The following is a 26,918-nucleotide window of genomic DNA, read 5'->3' on the forward strand; positions in this document are numbered from 1 at the left end:
TAATAACCTGTTTTCTGGCCAATCCATAACAGTGAATGGGGCATACCAGAAAAAACAAACAAACAAACAAACAAAAACAGGATGGCATACTCGTTTCCACAAATGGATGTTGCAAAAACGACTTTGTCTTTTGAAACAGGGAAAATTCTCAGTACCTGTAATCTGTGTAATAAAGTTGTCTTATTTTCATACATATAAAGAGCTCCTCCTGTATTCAAATCACAGTACAAGACAGTAAATGGAAAAGGAGAGGAAATTAAAATGTAAAAAACATGCACAGGTCTCAAGGCTCAGACAGCAGCATGATGCGTTTTGCTTCCTGAAAATGAGTCTGTGCTGCTGAGACTGTGTTTTCAGTCTACTTGTTGTGCAGACAGTGTGATACTGAGCCCCATCAGACACATTCATCTGTAGAGTCCTGTCTGGTGCATCTATCTGTCACCAGAGTTCAATTGCAAGCCGCTGTAAAGTCCAGAGTGACGTCAGCCTGATAGACATCAGATGCTGACAGAGTGAAGGGCGGATGACAAAGGAGTTGGAGACAGATGAAGGGTGATAATATGATGACAGAGTGTGTGTGTGGGGGATACGACAAACGCACAGTTTTAGTTCACTGACAATGCAAATGACCAAACACAGACTTCTGCAAAAGCTGGTTTGATATTCAAAATGATGGAAAAATAGGTGAGTAAAGGTTATTTCCTGGTGAATAATGATAGATGATGGGAACCTCCTGCAACACCAGGAGTAAAAACACACCAAAAATAAACTAGGTGGCATCTTAAAGATCCTCCCACTAAAAAGAAGATGTGTCTTTATGTGTGAATTTTCATTATAAGTTGTATGTAAACACTAAGTCGTCATATGATGTGGCTAAGTGTGCAGCTTCTGCTCTGCATGTGGCCATAAATCAAAATGTGTCCTAATCCCTTTACTGATGGTAAAAGCATCTCTGTATGTGAGATAGTGCACTTGCATCTGCGTGCTCGCAGGCTTGTATGCACTTGTTTGTAATCTGTATAAATCTCTGTGTCTAACGGCCATGACTAAGTGAGTGTCTCCACTCCTTCCCAGTGGAGTTTCCCTCCCATCAGCCAGCCGTCTGGCCTCGTCCCAGCTCAGGGCAGCTTAAAACCAGGGCTGTTTGCTCCCAAAATATTAAAGAGTGTGCACGGCTTCAAAGGCTGGAGCCGAATAATTCACTTTGTCCCTCGCCTCGTCCTAATTTCCTGCTGTTAACATTTACATATGATTTAAATTTCTCAGTTTTAGTGACATTGCTGGGTTCTTAGTGTCTGGCTCTGATATAATGATGACAAAGACGCTGGCTGCCTCATATTCCTACTGTTGTGTCTTGTAGGATTGGCTCGCTGATTTCGTACATTCCTCAGGCCAGGTTCAAAGCTCAAAAACACTAGATGTTAAAATTAAGCATTACTTTCAACATAAAATTAATTTTTAAAATTAATCTATAGCCTACACACGCCTAGTAAGGCTGGGTAATATATCGATATGATATCAATATCAAGATATGAGACTAGATATCGTCTTTAATTTTGGACGTTTTGTCTTTTCCTGGTTTTAAAGGCTGCATTGCCGTAAAGTGATGTAATTTTCTAAACCCACTAAACTTGTTCTGGCTGTTCTATTATTTGTCTTTACCCACTTAGTCATTATATTCACATAATTCATTCATTCATTTTCCATAACCGCTTATTCTGTGTCTTTAATTTTGTCAAAATAGAGGTATTTTTCTACTTTCATGTTTTTATTGGGGAGAACAAATGCAGATGTTTCAAGTATTGAGGGGAAATCTACACTTAGGTTTGACACTACATTGAATACATTTTTGGGAACTGTTGGTTGGACAAAACAAGACATTTAAAAATGTCACCTGGATTTTGGAAAATAGAGATCCTCTCTGACATTTAATGGACTAACCGACTGATCCATTAATAGAGAAAATAATCTGCAGATTAATCAGTAATACAATAATCATTAGTTCCAGCCCTACACACACCACTCTGTTGAAGAATTGTTCTGCAAGGGTTTAACTATGACCCAAATCTGTTCAGTCATACGTCTCCTCGTCCTTTCCTCTTCATCACACAGAAACGAGAAGACACTTTGCTGTTGAGCGTGTTCGTGCCCAGCTGGTGAAGAAACATCTCATGAAGGACTCATTAATAAATTCAGCAGAAGCAGCAACTCTCCATGACTTTGCCCCAAGGTGTTGCAACTACTGACTGCACGCATGCACGCACGCACACACACGCACACACACACACACACACATTTAACCTTGCAGCACCTGCAGACACACGTACAATTTATTTATTAGACAGACAGACACACCCACTCTTCTTCCCAGCATACGCATGCAGAGCTTCACTGCAGCTCAGCAGATTGTGGCAGAGCTGCTTCAGTATGCAGCATGTTTGGGTGAGCGAGGGGGGAGGAGGAGACTTGGAAGTGGGTCAAGGCTTTCAGAAGACGTCCGCAGCATCGAGCCAGGAGCTACTCAGCTGTCTCGGCTTTCTGCCGTTCAATAAATGCCTTTCAGTGCACACATGCATCCTGCAAACCCCTGCTGGGGCAAACTCATACCTGGGGAGGATACACACAGGCGCACATACTGTAGATGTGTTGCGCACACACACACAGGGATGTACATGCTCTGAGGTTAAGTTCCTTCGTAGTAAAACCTTTCGGAGCAGAGCTGGGAGTGGCGGCAGAGTATTAAAGATATGAGTGAATACATTAGTGACTCCCAGATGGAGACGCCGAATTCCTGCCTTCAGGACAGGAACCTTATCTCAGAGGTGGAGGAGACAGGCAGCAACACTCAGTTGAAACCCAAGACTTCCATGAATACCATGATAAAAAAAAAAAAAAAGAAAGAAATGAAAAAAAAAAATCAAATGCTTTTTCCAGTTAGTGTGTTAACATGCATTTGTGCTCACATTTTGGCGTTTTTTGTGTGACTGTGTCTGTGTGTCGGCACCAGTGTGTAAGAGGATTATCAGTGTGAAGGACTCAGAGAGAGTCTTTACCCACTCTGCTATGATGCTCCGGAAATCTAGCTCAATACAAAGCTTAGCGGTCTCTCACTCTCACGCTCTTACTGTGCAAAAATAAAAATCAAACTTAATATCATACGTACTTTAGCACAGCAATCAATACTGATGTTCAAGGGCAGAGAAAGAAATGAGTTTGAGAAAATCTGTAAGAGAGAGGAAAGACAATAAAAACTAAAAACATAGGCGTTTGGTTGATTTAAGACATCACATAAAAAAGTTAAAGACAAACAAAAGACAGGATGCTCAGACATAAATAACTCCCGTGAACAAATGAGAGGCAGCAGAGCAGATTTGAGACACCATGAAACCCAGCTGGATCCCCCGAGGGTCAGCAAACAACCAATGACAGAGCGGATGAGAGCGAGGGAGTGGAGTTAGTAAATCTGCAACTGTTCTCCCCTCCTGCTCAAATCCCTGATGGAATTAGCTGAAAGTGTCTGGGAGTAGTAAATTCCTTTTTCCAGGTCAAAAGGAGGCAGCTTTCCTCTGACTTCTCACTTTCCTCTGTCTGTGTTTGCTAACAATGGACTCCAGCTGAGAACTGTCACCATTACTTACTCAGTGTCTGTGACCTGCAAAGACTAGTTTTAATACTCATAGCTGATACGCATGGCTTTAATGAAGAGATTTTTGCCATAGCAAGATTTATAGAAAAGGCCTGGTAACGATCATATGAAGACCTTTTTGTTATGGAAATCAACGCTTTTACATGTTTTCTTGTTGGATCTGTGGAACTGTATGTTATGACTGGTCATGCGGCCCACACATGGGGCTCCAATCGGGGAGGGACACTGAAATAAATAAAAACCCTGGGGGATTGGGACCCCTCCAAGGGTTCACAAGATACTGAAAATCTCAAGGGTTTTGAGATACCTGATAAGACTAAAGGTTCATTTATGCTAAACGTTAGATACCTGTACAGACATGGCTAGAGCCTTTTGTCTGTAATCTGCATTCAGGTGGTCCAAATTTGTGCATGTTCTCTAAAAGCTTATGGATATGGACAAAACTGAGCAGTGCCACAAAATTGTGGGGACAGTGTGGTGTAATTCAAGCCAGACAGTACCCTAAGACCAAGTCATCACATGTGGCTGCTTTCTCAGTGGCCTTTCACATCCACATATTACATGTTAGGTTTCCTTCTGCATCTGCTGTTGACGTTCCAGGAAGTTGCTACAAACTCTGGGACACGAACAAGGGCACATGGTTAGGTTCAGAAAGAAATATCATGGCTTAGCTCTACATTCATATGGGAAGCTAACACCAGGCTCCCAAGTGAAAACCAGGGGTTTGTTGGACTTATCCGCCACCCCTCCTACTCGCCATATAGGGACTTTCAAGATCCTTATATTGTGTTTTTACTGGCAGCATTGCAAAGAGACACCATTTGGTGGTATATCATCCCGCCATGACAGGTGCCGTCCGGCTGACTGGCGGCATATCATAACACTGGAAAAGATTACATCCAGCCTCATTACATACTGATGCCGCCTGACTGCATATCATACTGCCACGAAAGGTGCCGTTTGGCAAAATCACCGACAAAGTGTTGGTATTCGAGATGAGAATGGGCTGAAGGCATTTTTAAAATGGCAGAATGGAACAAACTGGTAATATAATGAAAAGAATTCTCCGTCTATCATGATGTATTCAACTGCTTCACAGACCACCACTTTCTACAACACTGCCTCTGTTTAAAGGTACATTATTACTGTATGACCTCCTCCATCATCACCATGTTTGTCACAGACTTTTGCCAGTGCCCTCTAGTGTTATCGAGTTGATGTATACATGTCAACATAAAGGACGCATGGAAGTATGTGGCCAGTGACGGTTACATTTGAAATAAACGTATCTATATTTGGATGTAAAGGGAGAATAAATGTGCCCGACTCTACAGCTGTGCGAGCATCTCTGTGGGACTGTACAGCATGCTTTAAGCTAAAAGCTTACATTAACATGCTAACATGCTGATGTTTGGCAAATGTGGTGTTTCCCAGATTCACCATTAGCATGTTAATGTTTTCTAGGTAACACCTCACATGTTAGCAAAAGTTATCAAATGCTAACATGAACCACAGAATTGGACAAATGTAACTTTTGTTTGGATGCTGATGCTCAGTGAAAAGTCAGGGCATCCTCTGAGGACCACTAATGTTTGTAAAAGATATTTTGGCAATCTGTCCAATAGCTGTGATATTTCAGCCTGGACAAACTGAATCGAACATCATCTTAGTCTCAAGAGCTATGCTGTTAGCATTCAAATATATTTTTCAAACATTTCACACAATGCTCTAATCATGACTTTTCTTTATTATATATTATCAGATAGTTTTATCTCTTCAAAATATATTCAAATGAAAAAATCAGAGGAGAAAATCACTCTCACAACATACTGTATGTCACATGAGACAAGGTGTCATGCAGATATTCTTTTTCATTAAAGGGGTCATAATAAGGCAAAAAAGGTCAGTGTTTCCCATACATTCATTTATCTGTGGCGGTGCGCCACGAATAAATTATCTTCGCCACATATAGATTTTTCTGCTTTTGGCGCTACCTGTTCGACCTCGCTCATAAACACATTATAATGGGACTCACTGTCTGTGAATGTAGCTTGTCGTTACAATTCCGGTGCAATAGGTGGCGGTATGCATTGTAAAGACGCACTTAACGCACCTGGTCCGCCAGAAGAAGAAGAACAAGAAGCAGACGTAGTAGCAGAACGGATCCAAAGACCTCTCGGTACAAATATGTGTGCAAACAAGTCCAAAAGTGGTCCGAACAACTCTAACTCATCATGTTATATTAGCCTGTGTCTGTATTAACATAGCTGGAAGCTCAACATGTGCAGAGACATTAACTCACGCTGTTAGTAGTGTTAACTGCAGCGCGAGTCCCGTAGCAGCTCGCCCCCGTTAATCAATTACAGCAGCTCCACCGGCAACGGGAGCGGCGCAACAACCCCCGTCTGTCGCGCGACAACTCTCTATTTTACGCGGCTCTTCTATTTTTGTCACGCTATGCTCCCCTACGCGACCCTCCAGCAGATAAAAACTACATGAAAGAGTGTGCTAAACGAGCACAATGTGTTTTTAAATGAATAAACCATTATCAGAGGTGATATGTAATGATTTTTTTTCATGCATTTATCCATGTTTATCCGTGACATTGTGTAAATGTCCGTGGCGGACATTTGAAAGCGAGTAGATGACAAACAGTACAGTAAACTTGTAGATAACTCAAATATATGTATTAACTTAGGTGGAAAATGCTTTAACATTTCATGCAGCCTCTCAGCTCAGCAAACGGTTAACAACCCCGCTGGCTTCTCTACGTGTCGCTTACGTACGCAGTCAGTGGAGCCACAATGAATACGCCGCGACGCTACGCTTACGTTTGCAGCCGGTGGAGCCCGGCCGTAAGGTTCTGCTCGTTAGTAATTAACTCTGACGTTGGATGTTCACTCCTTCACACAGATGAGTACTGAAAAATATTTTTAGTACACTTTAGTATATTTTTTCCCTAACCAATCAGTAGTATCCATGCCTCGGGGGTGCCGAAAACAAGCGAGCATTGCCCGTTTAAAATGTCTCCAGCGTCGTGCACGCCCAGCTGCATCGCCGTTAAATCCAGTATAGCAGCTTCCTTAATTTGGTCCTCCATTAACGCAAGTAGTGGCAAAATACCTCGATAGCATCGTTAATGTGGTCTGTAGGATCTGTAGCGGTCGCCATTGTTGCTATCCTCACCAGTTACCCACCGGCGTACAGCTTGACATCAGCGTGGCGCTGATTGGCTAATCGCTAGACCCGCCCCTACCCCCGGCGTTCATTGGTCTGTCCATCGTTTGGACGAGATAAATCGCAAATTCATTGCAGTATGCCAGACCAGAGATGCAAGCCTACTCAGTTGAGTGGGCAGGGTCTATGGTCTGGAACCAGGCTATGTCCGTAGGATTAAAATCATTGTATTAAATTATGGTGCAGCAGATGCTGCTTTTTATGAGTCTGCTATTATTCATATTTATTATTCCCAGCGAGATGCCCTCATTGGACAGACTCATGATGTAATATGCTTTTGAATGACTGTGCATCCTATTTATCATGCTGGCAGCCTGACCTGGGTCGATACCTAACATGATTAATTTGTCCCACATGATATGAATGAGCTGAAGTTGAATGAAAACAACATCAGGTCAGAATGACTGAATGACATTAAACTCCCTGAGGGGCTGACCTGCTGAAGGGGATGAAAATGTAAATATGCTTAAAGAGAAATGATGACTTACAAATGTCTCATTTCATTCACATACTGTATGTCGCCATTCAACATATACAGCACATATATAGAGTATATATGACATACACAAAAAAATATATATATATAGCTTTTGTTTGTTTACGCAGGTTTACACAAAAGCTAAAACAATTAAACAAAATAAGTACCTGAAACTATTTTAAAAATCGACTCATAGTTTCAGTCAAAATATAAAATATGAGTCTACCCTGCAGCTATTCAGCTAAAATGGTACTAAGATGATGCTTTGTCTTAATTTTCAGCCACATGTATCTACAGTATAGTAGAGTATACATCTGAACTAGAGAAGTGCTCTCAGTACAGTGCAGAACTCTGACAGGTAACCCAGCGGTTGCTCGGCTGATCACACCCACTCTAGACAATTCTTGTAATTCCAGCAGACACGGCATAGCGTGTTTAAGAAGCATCCCAGAAATAAACACCTCATATATTTTTGATGAAGCTGCGGTGTGTTGCACAGAGCAGATTGAGTTCTGCTGCTAACATGCACTGAATGTGAAATATAGATACCATATGATTATAAGAATGAATGTATTTTTAATAACTAAAACAGGCAGAATTAGTTGATCCATGTCGTTTATAACTAGACTTTTAATGAAATTAACTTTGTCTGTAGGCTAGAGCACAACAAAGGCAGAATTAATAATAAACACAATAAAAATAAACACAAATAAACAAACCTTTAAACAGCATAGCCTGCTAACTTACGTATGACAGAGGCACAAATAGGGAAGAATAAAAAATTACCAAAATCTGCAAGTCTTCAAAATCAGGCAGGGAAATGCTCTGCTTCTGAAGTGCACCCCGTGTTAAGACATCATGTGGCAAACAGAACTAAAGTGGGTCGCAACTTGCAACCATTTCAGCCGGTACGAGGCGCAGCTCTGCTCAGGGAAGTTGTCCCTCCTGACTCCCTTACAGTGGCGATGACAGCGAAGATAACAAGAACAGTTGACTAACTCATCTTGCATCGTGTCTTACTTTAGTAGAGCAAAAGATATCAGGTATGGAATTAATCTGCAGATGCTACCATTTAAAATGAGACCAAATTTTTATATGAATGTCTGAGTCATGACGAAGGCCAAAACATGGCCTGCAACAGACTATGCAAGGCTTGTTGTTTTTAGCTGAGCCCATTTCTGGAAAAACTGTGGCCCCTACTGGTTGGTTAAAAGCTGTGAGGAGTCAGCAGTCAGTGACGTATTAAACAGTTAATAAAACTGGTTTTTAATGACTATGAATCCCCACGATCTACAAGAAGAGATCCTTAAGCACACAGTCATAAATGTGCACTCAAAATATTACACTGATAGGTCCAGTAGTTTGTCAGATTAGCTGCCAAGAGACATATACACAAAATCATATAGAAGCACACATGCACTGCTGGAGGAGATAACTAGGGCTGCAACTAACCATCATTTTGTTTCATTTAATTATTATTGAATAACCATGCAATTAATTTTCCAATGAACTAATAAACTGATAGTCTATAGAGTGTCAAAAAATCTTGGGAAAAAAATGCCCAGAGACCAAAGTGACACCTAAAAACGTTCATCGTTCACGTTTTGTTCATCAACAACCAAACAGAAAATCGTCATATTTGGGAACTAAAAATATTTGCCTTTTGTTTTTACTTTTTCTGCACTTTAATCTATTAATCAACTAATCACTGAACTCTAATCTGAACAAAGTAGTGTGTAAAGCTCCCACATGCAAACATGCAGCTCGTGTGTTTCATCTATTCTCTGATTTCAGGGTCACTTCGGTTAAGGTGAGTCCTTGAATGACTCGCAGTGAAATAAAACAAAACCAGAGATTAATCTGACTCCCACCCAAACCTTATAACCATTCAGCTCTGGTCAGCATTTATGTTGTGGGTGTGCGTGGGTGTGTGTCTGTGTGTGAGTACATGTAGCTACAGGTCATTAAATGACGCGTGGGCTGACACTGCTGCAGGAAGCAGGGGGGGTCCAAAGAAAACAGTGTGTGTGTGTGTTCTGGTGGAGGTGTGAGCAGGTTTGTTACCATCTGACAGATGCAAAGCTGAAAGATTTACGAGGAGCCACACCCCTCAAATACCCTCCCAACACACACACACACACACACACACACACACACACACACACACACACACACACACACACACACACACACATGCACACATGTGTATGTCCTCATTAATTATTAACTCTTCTATCATCTGCAGCAGGCTCAGAAGGACATCCATCTCCTCTCTATCTGCAAAGACAGCACAAACGCTTTTGAGTACTGCTGATCAATAAGCCGATGTGCTGGTCGGCTCAGTCTTCCAGTAAAATCCAGAAAATTAGACAATAAACTTCTTCAGTGTGGAAAAAGTGCTCAGCTGTTGGTACTGTACTTGCAGGCTAAGCTGAAATCCTCACAGACAAAGAGAAAATACAACCTCTGGGAAAGAGGCGAGGGGGCTGTGGACACACACACACACACACACACACACACACACACACACACACACACACACACACACAGACGGGTGAAAGTCAAGCTGAGGAAATGGCAGACTGTCTGGGGGAGACCCTCTCTTGCCCCTCAGAGGAGACATAAATAGGCAGACATTCCTGGTCCAGTGCCAAGATTTCCACAGCTCATATTTTCCAGAAAGGATTCCCACCTTGAAACGTGGGTGAACGTACCTATGAGTGTGTGTGCGCTGCGTGTGTGTCCACACAAACGAACAAATATACCTATTAGATTAATTTGTTTGAATTTGTTTGGTTTGATTGATTGATTCACTCACCGACAGAGACACACACACACACACACACACACACACACACATTCAAGGCCACATTCATCCCGTTCCCACGCGCCCCCTTTTTTGTTCCCCTTATTTCATCACCCCCTCCCTCTCCTCCCCTCCATCCTCTCCATGGCAACCCAGAATGCCATAGCGATGATGTCACCCCCTCACATAAAAACAGAGGCATTACCTCATCACCTCATGCTAACCCCCCTACATCTCTCTGTGCTGGGCGGTTTTAAACTCCACCAGGAAATCCCTCAGCCAATCAGGCTTCAGCTTGTTCCCTTGACCTTGGCAGAACAAGCTCGGCAGCCTTTACCCCAGCATTAACCCCTCGAGTATTTGGTTTTTGCTTCATTTAAAAGACCCACAACACAGCGCAGGAGAGCAGGCGGTGCATTTTAAACAGTAGCTATAATTGCGCCCTCTGTAGCTTTGACTATAGGAGACAATCTCTTTATTTGTGGCCTGGTGGGTCCATTCAGCTGGTAAACAGGAGTCCTGGCAGAATGTGAGTAAGTGATGTGTACGGCAGCAGTTTCCTTTGTGACTGTTAAGCCGCCCTGACTGACTGATAGTCAGCAGAGTTGGTCCGGGGCCGTATCGCTTGTTCCACTGCGAGGAAATGATAAAAGAGCTTCAGCGAGCTCTGGGAACCACGATGAGTGTTGTTCCGCAGGATTCAGCGGGGACAGCAGAGCTCCTGTTCATATCAGGTTGCTTTTACAAAATAGTTTAGAGTGCAGTCTCTTTCTGCAGCAGCTTAATCACAAACAGAGGGAACTGATACAGGAAGTGAACCTGCTGGTGGGTGAAATCATCCCAGTGAGTCAGTTCAGATAGCAGAGTCTCACATAGGGCTGAAGATAATTAAATAGAAATAATGATAATCTTAAAACTGGGAATTCAGCATCAAACCAGCCTTTTGATTGAGCTCATCACTTCATGAGAACAAAGAAATACAAGTCAGCAGTTTTCATTTTTCATCAGGTATTTACACTGCTACTTTACGAATCCTGAAGTCCCACTAATTAGCAAATGTTTTGTGTTGCTTATTACTTTGAGAATTAAATCAGAAATGATGATACTGTAGACTGGATATATCACAGACTGTATGCAGAGAGTCTATCTGTAATATCTGTATGCTACTGAATATATTCATCGTCCAGTCACCATCGGCCACCATCAAAGGCCGACTAATAAAATCAGCTTCACAGTTTCAATAAAAGGTCACATTATTTCACCAATATCTCAACCAATTACGTCTGTCGCCTGATTCGAGAGCTTAAATATTACAGTCGGTGCAACTGTGGCGCCTGGCTCCAAAAACTGCAGCCTCCTTGATCGAGCAAATAGGGATCAAGTCAGACAGAAATATAACCGGCATACCGCTTCTCCACACACCTGACTCATCTTGAACCAGGCCACTGAAACGTGTTCCAGGAAGTCCGGTTGGAGTAAAAGACAGGGTTCAAGCAGATCTTTAAACCGTTTTAGAAGGTGCTGAATTCAATAATAAAAAAAATAAGGCCTTAACCCTTTGAATCCAACTTGGCTTGATTTCATTCAAAAACATAAGAAGGTGGCAAAGAGCAACAAAATTACCTGGAAAAATGCTTAAAAATGATAAAAATTTGCTATCATAATTTTAAATATGTAAAAAGAATAATTATAAATATATTTTTCCCCCATTTTTTAATAATAATTTTCCGAATCTAATTTTTTCTTTCTTTCTTTTTTTTTTGCAATTTGTGGGACATTTAATACCAAGTTGCTCATTGCCTTTTTTCCCATGTTTCTGAAAGAAATCGGATCAATTTGCTCAGGGGTCATAGGTCTCAATACTTGCGCAAGGTGTCTGAAAGCGGCAAAAGAAGTCATGTTCAAAGGGTTAATTGATATTAAAATGTCATAAATTAACCCTTCAGAAGTTTTAAAGATGCTATGGAATGGGAAGAGGGATTTTATGACTTTTCTCTAATAGTAGTATTTCATTGTAAAATCTCAAAATAATTGGGGTCTACTATTTTTTTTTTTTTTTTTTTAAATAATCTGTCTCTTGCATGAACATCATCACGATCAGGATAGCAGAACCAACAACACATACATTATGTTTCCAGTTGGGATGCTCAGAGCAGAGGATCCACTGTTGGACGACCTGGACGACATGGAGAAATGCAATTTCAACTTGGCTATTTAACCAGGATTTTGAGCCGTGGTTGAAACTATACAAGGCAATGCACATGAGGTTCGGTGTATTTTATGAAAAAGAGATTTTTGGATGGATTCCCACATGCAGAATGAGAAACACAAAATCACAAAGAAACCCCCCAACAAACACCGGGTATTTCCCAGCTCTGTTCTATCCTCATCTCCATCTCAAGACAAAAAAAAGTTACGTCTTATGTTGTCCCTTACCCTAAGTAATTAATGTATGTTTATGTTTTTGTTTTTTTTTAGTTATGGTTTTTGTAAAATTGGTCAAGCTGCATTAAAAAAAGGTTTAAATCTAACTTGCAACAAGCTGAAGCAACCCTGAACAGATTAATGTTTCAAGTCTGATCAGATGCCAAGAGACAGCACAACAGTTAGTAATGTGCCACCTAACTATAAAAAGCATCCAAACTAATCTATTCAATAATTCTTTAAAGTCACAGTGCAGGGGTTTTCATTGGTATGATAAAGTATCTGAAAGTGTCTGAATGCTGACAAAGACACAAACTTTTTATGCAACAGTCAAGGTCGAATATGAAACTGACAGGACTCAGGAGGAAATGAGGGTGTTAATCTTCCTTTCTTTAATCACAGCCAGGGTTTTAGTCTGGAGTTCATCTGGTGCAAATGTGACAAAAATGAATTTTCAAAGTGTGATTAAGGTATTGTAAAGCGAGCCAAAAGGTTAGAGCTCGGGAACAGGTGATTAATCAAAACGCACCGACACACAGGACGACTCCTTTCTCCTCTCTGCAAATGTTATCAGCAGGTATGAACCCTGGTGACGTTACGGCGAGGAGGATGAGGAGTTCTTGGGGGAGATTCAAAGCAGTGTCATTGAATGAGTGTGAAAAGAGAAAAGTAATCACACTGTTGAGCTTCAATCAATAATCTAACAGCTTGTAGTGCAACAATGACATTAGATAAAATATTGAATATATATCAGAGTTTATGTGATGGACAGGAGGTGACACAGCAGAGCTCTTTCTCTGACTAAGTTCACTCTTTACTGACTCAGTGAGCCTTTTTTTGATTTAAAAAACCCTACAAGATAAAATTATATTCCTGTAGCTATACAACACATTTTATAGTGTCAAATGCTGAAACATCATTATCATTCCAAGGAAAAAAGAAGGAGAAAGAGACCTCTGCGAAAAAATTGGCTTCTAATAAACACCTTCTGAACAATAATAAACACTGAAGGAATTCTAACCTGGAGAATTTTCAGCTGGTTGCAATCTGCAGTCCTCAAAACTTGATGCAATAAAATCGCCCTAAATCTTACATACTGCTCCCTCCTTTATTACCTTTATTATGTTGTGCATCATCTCTGTCTACAGTTGGATCAATAATTGGGTGATCACAATGTAAAAAGAGAATAACAAATGCAATCTCAGAAAACAAGACAAAACACACGACACCACAGTTACTGCAAAATGCAATACGAGTTGTGATTTTAGTGGAAATGGTCATTTCTGCATTTCACTTTCACCAAGAGGGGGAAAAAAAAAAAAAAAAAAAAAAAAGGTGATTATGTTTTTTTGCTGGGGTCGGTAACAAGCACGCATGTTCCCTTACGTCTGGGATATAACTTGTAGGCTGCAGCATCTCTGTGGCACCACAATGCTTCATTTATAGCGGTGTGTCCCAATTTTTCTTAATCTTTATTGAAAAACTGCATCTCCTGTCATTTGGACATTGCATTTGGCCATACTGAAATTTCAATATCATTCTCAATAAAAATGCATAAATCAAAAAATATAATGCCAATTTCATTTATAATATTATTTCTGGTTTCGTTGCTGTAAAATAAAAAGTAAACATCCAGTGAGATGAACAAAAAGAGATTTCCCCTTTGACAGCCTGGCTGTACTGGATAACATGCTTATACACACACACACACACACACACACACACACACACACACAGAGCAGAGTCATCCCTCAGTATTTTGACTCACATACGTTTGGTTAGAGCTGATGATGTATAATATCACAACGGAAACAGTCAGTGATAATATAATACACACACACACACACACACACACACACACACACACACACACACACTGTCAGTCACATGTGCCACAGCACAGTTGGATTCATTGTTCTGCTTTGACAAAAGAGGAAAGTCCCTAACGAATACGAGTTTTAGGATCCACAGACACAGAAGTGTGAACAGTGAGCGCTGCATCATTGGAGAAGTGAGAGACAATTAAAGGAGAAATAAACAAACATCTAAACCCACAAAGTGACATGTTTCAGTATCTACATCCCCTCTGACACTCTGTACACTACCAGATACTGTACATTTGAACGCAGACATTTTTGGTGTAATTTAAACACTGACTGATGAAGTTTTTGTTCTTTACATTTCTGTCAGTTTTTTCAGAGCTTCTGTGTGAAGACATGAGGGGAAGTGAAACAAGGTGTCAGCTGATCCACCTGACTGATTACACAAACACACAGCACATCATCAGTGCTCATATATTTAGAAGACTTTGGTTACTGCCTGAAACAACAAGGGGGGGGATATTGAATATAAAACAGGGTGCCACACTTACATTTTTAAGTGAGCTCTTCAATTCAATTAAATTTAATAGAACTTTATTTAACCCGAAGGAAGTTCTTGTGCCAGAGAATGCTTCAGATTACGGTGGCACTAAGTACAGTCCCCCAATTCTAACAATTCACAACCAGACGACCAGTGGGTTCCCTGGGTCAGGGTCACTCACTGGGCCCAGTTTTAGAACAAGAGTATTAAAGATCTGGTAAAATGTATAAATATACAAGATAGAAGATGTTATAGTTGTTTTAGGAATTATGCATGACTGATATTTTATAAAATAACATAGAAAAAGGAATCTCACATATCCCCTGCAGTACTTCAATGTACCCCATGGGGGACTCGTGCCCCCATTTGAGAGACAATATCTTTAATTAATTTATAAATAATTAATTTAAAAAAATCCAAAATAAAATTGTGGAAAAATTCACCATGATCTCAATTTCAAGTGTATTCCCAATAAATTTAACAGTAGAAGTTCAACTATTAGTCAGTTCATTGATTAGTCGATTGAAAGAATAAATAATTATCAACTTTTTTAATTGATTAATCTTTTTTTTTTTAAGCAAAAATGCAAAGAGTCTGATGGTCTTCAAATTCTGAAATGTGCTACTTTTCTTGCTTTTACACATTACAGGCATGGTCACACAAAGGTCATGTGCTTTATAGTAAATTTTCTGGACTTCTAGTTGGACAAACGAGACATTTGATGACATCACCTCATTTTATAGACCAAACCATTACTCAATTAATCAAGAAATAATTTGTCAGAACACTCAAGAACTAATATAACTGTAATGGCCTTATTCAACAGACTGCAAAATGGACAGAGTTAAAAAAGAGACTAAAAGTGCTCAGAACAATGGAGAATTTGAACATCCATAATTCCATGACACTAAACAAACTCAGTTTCCTGAGGAAGACCATGAGATTTAGACGAAAGTCGTGGAACAAGCATGTAAGTTGACCTTGAGTTAGGACTGTTTAGTTAAAGTTTCACTGTGTGAGGCCTGAGCTGCTCATCCTCACACTATTTACTCAGCAAACATCAAACCACGTACTTTCACTGGTCCACTTACTTTCTGAGTCTCTTCTTGCTGCGTTGGTTCTTTGCTGACATGTCACCCGTGGGAGCGGCGGTCTTGTTTTGACAGTCAGAAGACAGACTCATGTCAGCAGCTCTGACGTTCAACTCGACCAGCCTTGCTGTCACAACCATCACCGACTCTGCCTCTCTGTTCTCTCTCTCTCTCTCTTCCTCTACTTCCTCTCTCAGTGCAGCTGCACCAAGGGGTCACGGTTCTCCATCAACTATTTCCTGTCCTCTGCCCCTCCCACCTCACGGCTGCTTACTTTTTCTATTTAACCTTATTAGAGCCGCCCTTGTAATGTGAACCCCCTCCATTTCCTGCTAAAATTCTGGTGGCACAAATTAAATTGTCCAATGATCCATCATCTATTAAAGCCTTCCATCTCCTCTCAGCTCATTTTATTTACCGACCTCCTCACAGGAGCCCCGAGGTGCTTTGTTTTCTGAGGGTAAGATGACGCTGAGCATCTCACCCCAAATAACACTACAGTTATCACATAAGGTGAGATCTGTGGAGAACTTAAGCCTCATTCAAATCATGCAGCCTCAGACAAACCATCTGAGTCAGATATCGTCTCCACTTCTTTCTGCATCATTGACCAACAGCTCAGGTTAAGTGTGTTGGTATGAGAGTACACTGATGGCAAATAAATAAAAAGAAATTGCAGCACAGTAACGTTAAATATGTTTCAGATAGTTTAGACACAGTGTCAGTCAGTCCAAACACCAAAGATATTTCAGTTTAATATCATATATGACAAAGAAATCCTCAAATCCTCACATCTGAGGCCTGAAAATGACTAAAATATGTAATCAATAATCCCTTTACAAAATAGTTTACAATAAATTATTATATTCCCCACTGATCAACAAATTGATGCAGATAAACATCACTCACACTACTCTTTTTTTTTTTTTTTTAATCAAAGCTCCTAAGCTGTGGTTATTTATTATCCTTCTGTGCTAACAAGCATCCGTAACAGTTTCATAATAACTTTACTGTCTTCAGTCCCACCTCATTAACGTCACTGAACCTTGACGCTGTCAGAGTTTAGCGTCGAGGTTTTGCTTTAGGATTTATTTTTATTGACTCAGCTCAGTAAACAATCGACACTCAGGAGCCATGAATCATCCGACATGTCCCGCAGCTTCTGTCACCAGGCAGAGTTCATCTGCGGGTAGAAACAGCTGAGTCACTGCAGCCCTTTATGCTCACTGTACTCCACTGTATCACAGAGCTGGAAGCAAAGATGTGGTGCAGATGAGCGTTCGCTACATCTACCAATGATTCTGCTTGTTATTATTTTGTGAGCTTTTGTTTGCTTTAATCTTTTAACTCTTCAGACGATACATCAAAAGGAGCAATTTTTCTGGAGACGATGGCAGTAATGTTGCTCCTGCAGACTGAGTCAGGGTGTAAAGGGACAGATGGAGGCAGCGGAGGAGCTGCAGGATTTGTGTCAGCTCGTCCTTGAGAAAAGGCAGCTTTCCCTGAACAGTTTAAACTCATTTTTTCATTAACAGCTGTGTGTTTGTTGATGTGACTACACCTAATATGACGCCAGAGAAAACACTGCGTATGTTCAAAAAACACATCAGATGAGCACTGGATGTAAAAAAAGAGGTTGTTAGCTGAAGTGCTAACGAAGCACAAGCCTTTGTAGTCCTTTGGGAGGACCGTTGGGGCAGCAACTGTCAAGCAGAAATAGTTTTATTGGGAAGAGAACAGTGCTGCACTGTACTGCAGAGAGACTGCAGCACAGGTCCAGTTTTCAGAGCCGGAGTACATTAAACATATTGACGAGACGGTGATTCTCAATGTTGCTTTAACTCATTTAATGCACATTTTTAAAGCTGTTTTATTATTAATAAATGGAAATGAACATTAAGAAATTAATGTGCAGTAATCAGGTGATTGTACATTATATAATTTGATGACTGACGGTAGCAGGACAAGAATATAACGTGCTAGAACATGAAACCAAAGGGATCACGATGCTAATAAACGTCAGACTAGGAATCCTCTCATTACTCATTCCCACGAGGCAACAAGAGGTTGGGACTGACTCCAGAGTGCTATCATAATGATGTTACACACCTTCTCGCTCCATCTGGTGTCTTTTCTCAAATGTCAAGAGCTACTTTAACTTAATCCCCTCGAATCCACAGTGAAGGCAATAAACCTCTCCCAGGAGATCCTTGATGAGCGCTCTTACTGGGAAGCACCTAGAGAGCCTTCAGTCTGAGGCCTCCTCTCAGAGACAGTGAGTGAATAAATAATATTAAATGGTGAAATACTTTGTAATTCAACAGAGAAGCACATTTTTAGTCACACTGCAGAACTGTCAGGAAGGTAAAGTACAAAGAGACATGACAAGGTTGAGGCAAAGAAAGTAACTTAAGAGCATCTGAATGAAGACTTGAGCAAGTGACAAAAAGTGACAGGACAGCAGAAATCAGCGACAGCTTTAATCGCACAGGCAATTTACTGATATCCCATCCATCAACCTATGGTATGATGTGTTAAGAAAATTACAATTGGAGAATGAGGCAGGGATCTTGAGTTGGGTAGCATTTGACCCAGGATTTGAACCTGCTAAGTTGGATATGAGATTTAAACTGTGGGCCAGAGGTTGTGCACAGAGCCCATTGGTCTTGATTCTCACGCCTTTACCAAGATGTGAACCCTAGCTGTGACAAATGTTCAAGATGTGTCCAAGCCTTGAAAAACACTGGAGGGATGTTCTCCAATCCTTATTCTCTATCCTCAACTTTGACCTGCAACCCAACCCACTGGTTGCCCTCTTTGGCACAACTGGAGAGGATGACGTAGACCTGACTCCGATCCAATGTCGTACACTGTCTTTTGCCTCTCTGCTGGCCAGACGGGCAGTTTTAATCAGATGGAGGGATGCTGCCCTGTCCAGTGGCTGAAGGACAGTATGTCCTGCCTTGATCTTGAAAAGATCTGCTACTCAATTAGTAACTCAAATAAAAAATTCCAGAAGGTTTGGGGCTGCTTTCCGAAGTACCTTCAGAGCTGCCAGTTAGACTGTGTTTGTTTCTTGTTCTTGGTGCTTTATGTCAGTGTACACTCTGATAAAGTTCCCCATCATTCTGTTACTGCCTTTTACACAGACATCCCTCCTCCTATCTTTTAAAATTGAGCCTGACCTTCAGCTAATCTGTTTTTTTTTTTTTGTTTTTTTTTGCACTATTCAGGAGATGGAGGACCATCCTACTGGCAATATTCTGACTTTTATTAGTGGTCAGGGTATGGTGAGGATTGTGAGTTCAAGCTTTGTTCTCCATCAAACATATGCTTTAAGTTTAATACCTGCTGTGAACATGCTTTGTGTAATCCTGTTAAACTGAATAAAAACATTCTTCTTAAAAAAAAACAAACATAAAAAAAACAACTGTGGGACAAAGGAGGTATCACGTCTCTCTGTTCGATCACCTCCAACGGAAATTTCAGAGCTATCACAATATATCAAAGACATCTGGACTAGGAAAGAAGGACTTCTACAGATACCTGCAAGTTAGGGACTACTTCAATCAAAAACTCAAAGCTCAAAGATAAATGAACACAACCTTATCACTATATCATCACAATGGGAGTAATAGGAGAATCATTCTACAACATATATTAACAAATATGGGAGAAGGAATCGGACACACAAATAACAGAGGAAGACTGGACAGAGATATGTGAGACTGCAAACTCGAGGTTCCTGAGGAAGTTTGGTTGGAAAACTTTGTGCGATTCTTTATCACTCCAGGACTAACAGCACTGTGAACAGGCCTACAGAGACAGGGCTTTTGTTGGAGGCAATGCAGAACCTCACTGGCCAATCATTATCATGTTTTCTGGGCATGCCCAAAAACACTGGCAAAAGACTGCAGCTGAGATTCATGAGATAGCTGGGATGGATTTAGTCTACTCATTTGTTAAAATTATACTTAGGAAAAATACCTGAAAGTGTCCCACACAAGGATAAATATTTATTAAAGATACTTTTGGCAAGTGGCAAGAGAGCCGTGACTCGCAAATGGTTGCAGGTTCCTCCTCCCTTTACCACAGTTTTTGAAAGTTAAAACAAGATTAAACTGAAGCAGGATGTCAGTCTGTAAACTGCGATGGATGTTTAGGTTTTAATTTCAATGCTCACTAACCTGTGGGTTTGTTCTCTGACTGTCTGAATGTTCCTGTTTCTTGTCCCATCTGTGTCCCGTCTTCTTCTTCTTTGTGATGAAATCTAATTTTCCTCTGAGCAAAGAATCAAGGGCTGTCTCTTGTTGATATTTACACTATTTTGCCACCATCTGTGGTGTTGCCCCCGTCTGTGGGATGTTTTTCCACCACACTTCTCAGAGAGTAGTTCAAAACCACTGCGGAATATTTTCTGGTCATGTTTACTGCTCCGTTCTTCTTCTGTTTATTATAAACAAACCACTGCGTCCCAGCCGCATTAATTGTGCCACTGAATTTTTATCCCAGCAAATTCATCCCTGCATCTCATGACTGTGTGTGTCAACAAATTCAAAATGGAGGTTGTAGTCAGTTCATGCAACACAAGGAAAAAAAAGAAAAGACTAACAAACAAAACTATATTTTGTGGAACACAGAAGATGAGTTGAGGAGTCTTATAACCTGAGGAAGACAGGTTCTCTGTAGTCTGCTGGTACGACACTGGATACTTGAATAAAATGGATCCCTTGCCAGACTGCAGCAGGGTGAACACGCTGTTGCTGGGGCGGGTTTTGTCTTCTAGCATCCTTTTGGCTCCATACAGGCACCTCATCTTATCAGTATCACTGATGTTCGGTAGATGGGTACCAGTGATTTTCTGTCCTGCAGGGTGTAAATCACCAGTTTCATCATGATACGATATTTGGTGATATTGACGAGACAATTTGACAGAGCAGCTAAAGTTAGTGGAGTGAGATGCTTGTCCAGTGTTTTATTTTATTTAACAGCTTTGTCTGTTGACTGTATTTTCTTCATAATCGAAAATATTTCCACACTGCTGATTTATTCCTGAGTAAATAACGTTATCCTCATCGTCTTTCTCTTGGCACGGAATTTCAAATTAAAGACATATCCTAAAGATGACGATACGGATCTATGTTTTCACTTTGCATCGATGATACTGGATCGTGATCACTGACTCGATATATCAATCCAGATCGATGGTTACACCCCTACTAAATCATATAAAAAGTCTCATATTGTGTTTTGCTGTTGTTTATGGTGTGTGGTGTTTTGAGTTCACACCCTGCTCATACACACACATGGAGGGCTCAGTGGAGTTTTGAAGATGGACAGTGGAGAGTGGGAGAGCTGACCATGGCTGCACTTGTTGCGTTGCTGTGCATTAAAGCTTCATGAGTAAAAACACCTGTGTGACAGCTGAAGCCAAACAAAGGATTGGACTGGGGTCTATACAGCTCAATATGCTGATACTTATGGGTTAAAAAGTGCCTTAATCAGCCCCACTAATGACCTCTGAGATCGGATTGCGACACCCCTATTTGTAATATTTCCAGTCAGTGTGAAACTGGCATGAGCACAGCAATACTACTGGGATGTATTTATTCAAAAAAAAAGTCAAGATTATGACTTCAAAACCAAGCCAATACTGTATGCAACTTGCCACAGGTCAAAGCAAAACTACATCCTATCACAACACCACAAAATTATGAAAATTACTATAAAAGCCAAGTTGGTAGCTCAGCAGTCAGCACTTCAGAGGACACAGTCTCTGTTGTGATCCACAGAGAGCACAGCTGAGCTCTGGGACAAACAGACGTCAGAAAAAACAGCCAATGTGAAAACAGATCTCAGAGAGAACACGGCCACATTTTCCCATGAAGGCTACTGTACGTACAGAGCTGCTGCTATTTTCTGAGCAGTGTTTTTTTTCCTCCACCCATGGGACACCCTTCAGTTTCAAACAACACTCTAGGCACTTCAATTTTGCATTCCCCTCTGCTATTATCATCTCCACTTCCTTTCACTGGAGTAATGCTCCATGGCAGCATCAGGCCCTGCAGTTGGACATTTTTTGTTTGGATTTAAGCTCCATTCCCCCATCCCACTAGTCAATTTTCCACGGAAATCTTGCCTGACTAGCGAAGCCGCCTTAAATCCTCCTTTCTATGACAATCCTGCTCCTCCCTCAGGATTTGGATCTGGGTCAGAAAAAGATTCCCTCTAATTTATAGGCACGGAGTGGTATGCATGGAAAAATCAGGATGATTTCTAAGAGGATGAAACTCTTTCTAGGAGACTACAACTCTCCTTTTCTACAGACTAACTTGCTTCACTCCTCTTAATTAAACAGTTCTGGGGTGTGTTGTGTCACTACATGGTGGGCAGAAGCCTAAGCTGCAGGCTGATATCTGACACCTCAAACAGTGTGTGAGGTAGCTGGCACCAGGCTCAGGTCTGCACCAGATAATGGTACAGTTACAAAGACATGAAAAGTAGTGCTTTTATTTTCAGTCAAATTACAAAGTGCAAAAATATGCAAACAAACTAAAAGGCTTGAAATGAATTCACACACATAAGAGAAATGCAAACACTTCAAAAAAGACACCCTGCTGAGACAAACTGCAATCCTTCGTCCATGCTGAGGCAGCCAAATGTAACACACACACACACACACACACACACACACACACACACACTACACAGAACTATTGTGGACTCTGCCCCGTGCCCAGATATCCTCCTCAGATTTCCCATTCAGACATCCAGCCGGGGGAAATCATTAATGACACACTATGCGGTGAGTTTTTCCACAGAGCTGCGGTCGATTTGCCGACCAGCTCGGATTAACAGAGTGAAAGGAGGAGTGACGTCGACAACAGAGCTGGACGTTTATCATCTCCAAGAAGTGAAGCAAGACGAAACAAAACATCAGCTTATCAAAAAGAAATAATAAATAAAACACCACATTTTAACAGCAGCATCTCATGAACATTTCAAAGAGTCACATAAAACTACTAAATGTGCTATCAGTGAAACATGGCTCTTTTGTAACATCTAGTGGCAGCTGCCAACAACAGCAAACTCAAAGCTTAAATCCTGATTTACTGATACAGTACTTTAGAGATCAGATACCCAGAGCTGATCAGCTCGACACACCGCAAGCAAGTAAAATCTAACTCAGGGGAGATGAAGCCACAGTTCTCATGGTGCAACTGAGAGCTAAAGTTGTCATGTCTTGCTTTCAACCTTTAACTTCACAAACTAACAACAACAACAAAAACAAGGCTGCTAATAAAACCAGGCACACTGTTGGATGGTTGTAAAATGTTTCTTAATGTGTTGTGGTGAGCAAATGTTGGCTGACAAATATTAGCTCATGTGGCTAACACAGTACTACCTTGCCCTATTCTTACCTCAGATTGCATTTTGTCGCTCTCCTTGGTGTTCTTTAAACTATAGGCCCGTTTCCACCACAGGAACTTCAGGGAAATTTTATGGGGTCGGGGCCATTGGTGTGTGTCTCCACCGCAGGAACCATCCCCGAAGGACAGAGTTCCGGAACTTTTATGGGGGCTAAACAAGTCCCTGCCTCGGAGTAGGTACTCAGAACGGCCCCGAGAAACTCCTGGCTGGGGCGTGGGGATTACTTGGTGCTGATTGGATATACTCAAGGCGGGATGTGACGTTTTGTGAATAACAACATGGTTATCGTAGTTTAGCTAGGCTAACTGTTAGCTGTTAGCGGTGTCTGTAATAACTCAATAAACGGTCCGTGAAAAAAATATTTTTTCCAGCGGATATCTTAGTTACAACATAATTGAGCTAGCAAAGCAGTTTTGTGTTGCTATGTGTGGTATTTATTCAGTTTTGGGAAATCACGATGTCTAGAAAGCATCAGCTGACAGGGACAGCTAACAACAGCAGCAAAGCTAACATCAGGACGTCATCTCTTAAAAGCCTCCCGTTGTCGGATACAACATGAAACTACTCCAGTTAGCTCAATCAATTTCATGGACCGTGACCGGAGTTATTACAGACACCGCTAACGGCTAACGGCGTCTCTACGCCCCTACGTCGCCCTGGTCAAAATGGTCGTGCAACGATTACGTCACATACAGAGCCTGGTAACTTTACAGGGACCTTTCTCCTACTCCGCTCTCTTAGTGGAGACACGGCGGTTGAGAGGGCCGAGCGAGAGGACGTTCCTGTAGTAGTTCCTGCCCCCCCAAATAGTACCAGGAACTTCTTCAGTGGAAACAGGCCTTATATACAAAGCTGGGATTTGTTGTCTCTCTCTCTCTCTCTCTCTCTCTCTTCACGAGTTTCACTAGTGTCCTTAGTCTTTCTTTCGGTGGCTCCCTCTTCTCTTGTTTCTCTGCTCTATCCTTCCTCTTTCCCTGCTGTATGACGAACACCATCTGAGTGGTGAATTACAGTAGACCTCACGTCACATCGGCTGGTATAAGGCGCAGCACCGAACATAATACAAATTGAGCAGCTCATTCACCATTGTTTATTTAAGACAACCTTATATTCAGAGCCAGTTATCCTGAAACGTGTCTTTGGACTGCAGCTTCGCCCAAGTAACATCTAGGGCTAACCCTTGAAATTGGAAGATTCGAATCTTCAGTCAACTGAGATTGCTTTGAGCAGTGTTTTTTTTTGCTAGTCAGTGTGCTGTACAGTGTACTTCTAGGGGTTGTTTGGGACAAAAAATTTTGCTGCGGCATGAGCACTCTTGACTTCCCACTACTCTTTGGTACTGGGAGCGGTGGACATGCAGGCAGCAGCACAGAGGAAGAGGCTTTGCACTGTAAGGCTCTGAGATGACATTATCTCTTCTCTTCTGCTCAGAAATAGTGAACTTGCACAGTCGCTGGCTTTTGTTCGGTATATAGTGTCGGCAAAAAATGTTGTTGCTTATTTCCAACCGGCCGTTAGCGTAGTTAGCTTGTTTACCATATTATGTGAATGCAGCTGTCACTGGGTATTTTCAGCCTTTATTGGACAGGACAGACAAGTGTGAAGGGGAGAGAGAGAGAGAGAGAGGGAGTGACATGCAGCAAAGGGCCACAGGCTGGAGTCGAACCCGGGCCGCTGCGGCAACAGCCTTGTACATGGGACGCCTGTTCTACCACTAAGCCACCGACGCCCCAGCCCTAGTAATGTTACCTTTGGGTCTACCTGTCTGAGGAGACTGAGAATTAACAATGTTAACGTTGACATCACTGACACTGCTGTTTGCGCTAGTCCTTTTGGATTCTGCCACCGGTCCATCATGCTTGTATGCCTTCAAATTAGAATAAGTGAAACCTGTGTGTATATGCTCTCACGAAATAATGCAACAGTAGAGGGGGGTAGTAGCCTTGAAGAGAGAGGGGGAGAGAGTGCATCAGGTGAGTTGTCCAGGGCAGAAGTCAGAGTGTCTGATGCAGCATTTCAACTAGTCCTTCCGAATTATCCACTCGTGCAAACGTTGGTTGACATAGTCATTGCTATTAATGTGTTGCAATTTTCAGCACTATAAGTCCTAGGTAGTACCCTCAATCCAGCACTGAAATTAAGGCCCTGAAGTTTGAAAAGGAAAAAAAAAAATGTTGGTGTGAAGTGAAAAAGAAGTGACCTCTGTACCTCGCTCTACTGCCATAACACACCCAAATCTCAGAATGCACTGCTGGCGATCAGGTTGCATTATGGGTAATGAATGCACCAGGTTTTGACGAGGAAGAAAAATATGTGGAATAAAATCTACAATACTTGTGGTTCTGCAGTCTACTGTCTATTCGTGCACAGAGCTAGTAAAATATTTCTGACTGCACCTTTAAATTATTTATAGCCTTCTCTTTTCAGGAAGTAAAGGTATGAACCACATGCAGGTTGATTTCTGAACCTCCTGCTCGTCTGACACAAAGTCAGCTGGATGAAAGATGTGCGAGACGGAGAGAAAGAGGTGGAGATATTACATAAGATCAACAGTAACAAAAGCTGCAGCAACATCAACAACTGTGTCCTATAAATAATATAAACAACAGCCTGGTAAAAACTGCCCCACTTTCAGAGTAAACAACTCCTCCTGACTCAGCTTAATGAGATTATCAGCACTGATGGGACGCATCATAAAGCTTGGTAATAATGTTGCTGCAGTGTCATGACATCGTAGAAAAATAACACACAAACACTGGCAGGCAGCGGCATGATGGGAAACAGGAGCCGTCGCTGTGTGAGAGAAATACTACCAGTTTCTGGTCATTTAATGTCAATTTCCGTTGTACCGAAGGCTACGTACATGTCATAATAAATATTTGTTTTCATTTAATGAAGCGAAATTCCACCATTAAAACTATTTTTATTCTTAGGGCATCAAAATAATGACTATAAGAATCTAAAATCCCACAAAAGGGTCTCAAATTGCAGTTTGTGTGTTAACAAATCGATGGCCATTAGGGTGCCTCCGCCATCTGTGAATCTCTGTTCATTCATGAGCTCAAATGCATCATGTTATCTGACCTGAGGTGACTGTATTGATCTGAAGATTCAGTGACGCCTAAACATCAACACTTTCTTTAAAGTCCAGGCAGGGCAACAAACATGTAGCACTAACAATCATAGAGACAAATAAGGTGAGAGCTCCTCGTAAAAGATGTTAACAGAGAGAATGTGAGGAGATGTGATAGATTTTAATGTGTGGTTATATCTGTGAAAAAATGTTTGAATCCAATCATGAGAAGTGTCATCAAAAATAGGAATTTAATCATCTACTTTGGCAACTGGATGAAACTCATCTCCTTTTTTGTGTAATATGATTGAAAGCTCCAGAACAGCTACTTAGTGGAATTTGTTGTGAGATTGTTTTGTCAACAAAAATAG

The 26,918-nt window shown here is 41.3% G+C and overlaps 1 protein-coding gene across 2 annotated transcripts in view; it reads right to left on the bottom strand.

Annotated features, from left to right (window-relative positions):
• limk1a (LIM domain kinase 1a) overlaps positions 1–26,918 on the bottom strand; it is a 78,065-nt gene that overhangs the window by 40,113 nt on the left and 11,034 nt on the right. The window contains exon 1 of one of the 2 annotated variants that reach the window (XM_049576477.1): positions 16,044–16,196. The exons of the other annotated variant lie outside the window; for it this stretch is intronic. Within the exon in view, the coding sequence (XP_049432434.1) occupies positions 16,044–16,183 (140 nt within the window). The 5' untranslated portion in view covers positions 16,184–16,196. Of the gene's footprint in view, positions 1–16,043; positions 16,197–26,918 lie in introns of those variants that run through there. 2 annotated transcript variants of the gene reach the window in all.

Source organism: Epinephelus fuscoguttatus, linkage group LG5 (assembly GCF_011397635.1).
Source record: "Epinephelus fuscoguttatus linkage group LG5, E.fuscoguttatus.final_Chr_v1".
NCBI lineage: Eukaryota > Metazoa > Chordata > Actinopteri > Perciformes > Serranidae > Epinephelus > Epinephelus fuscoguttatus.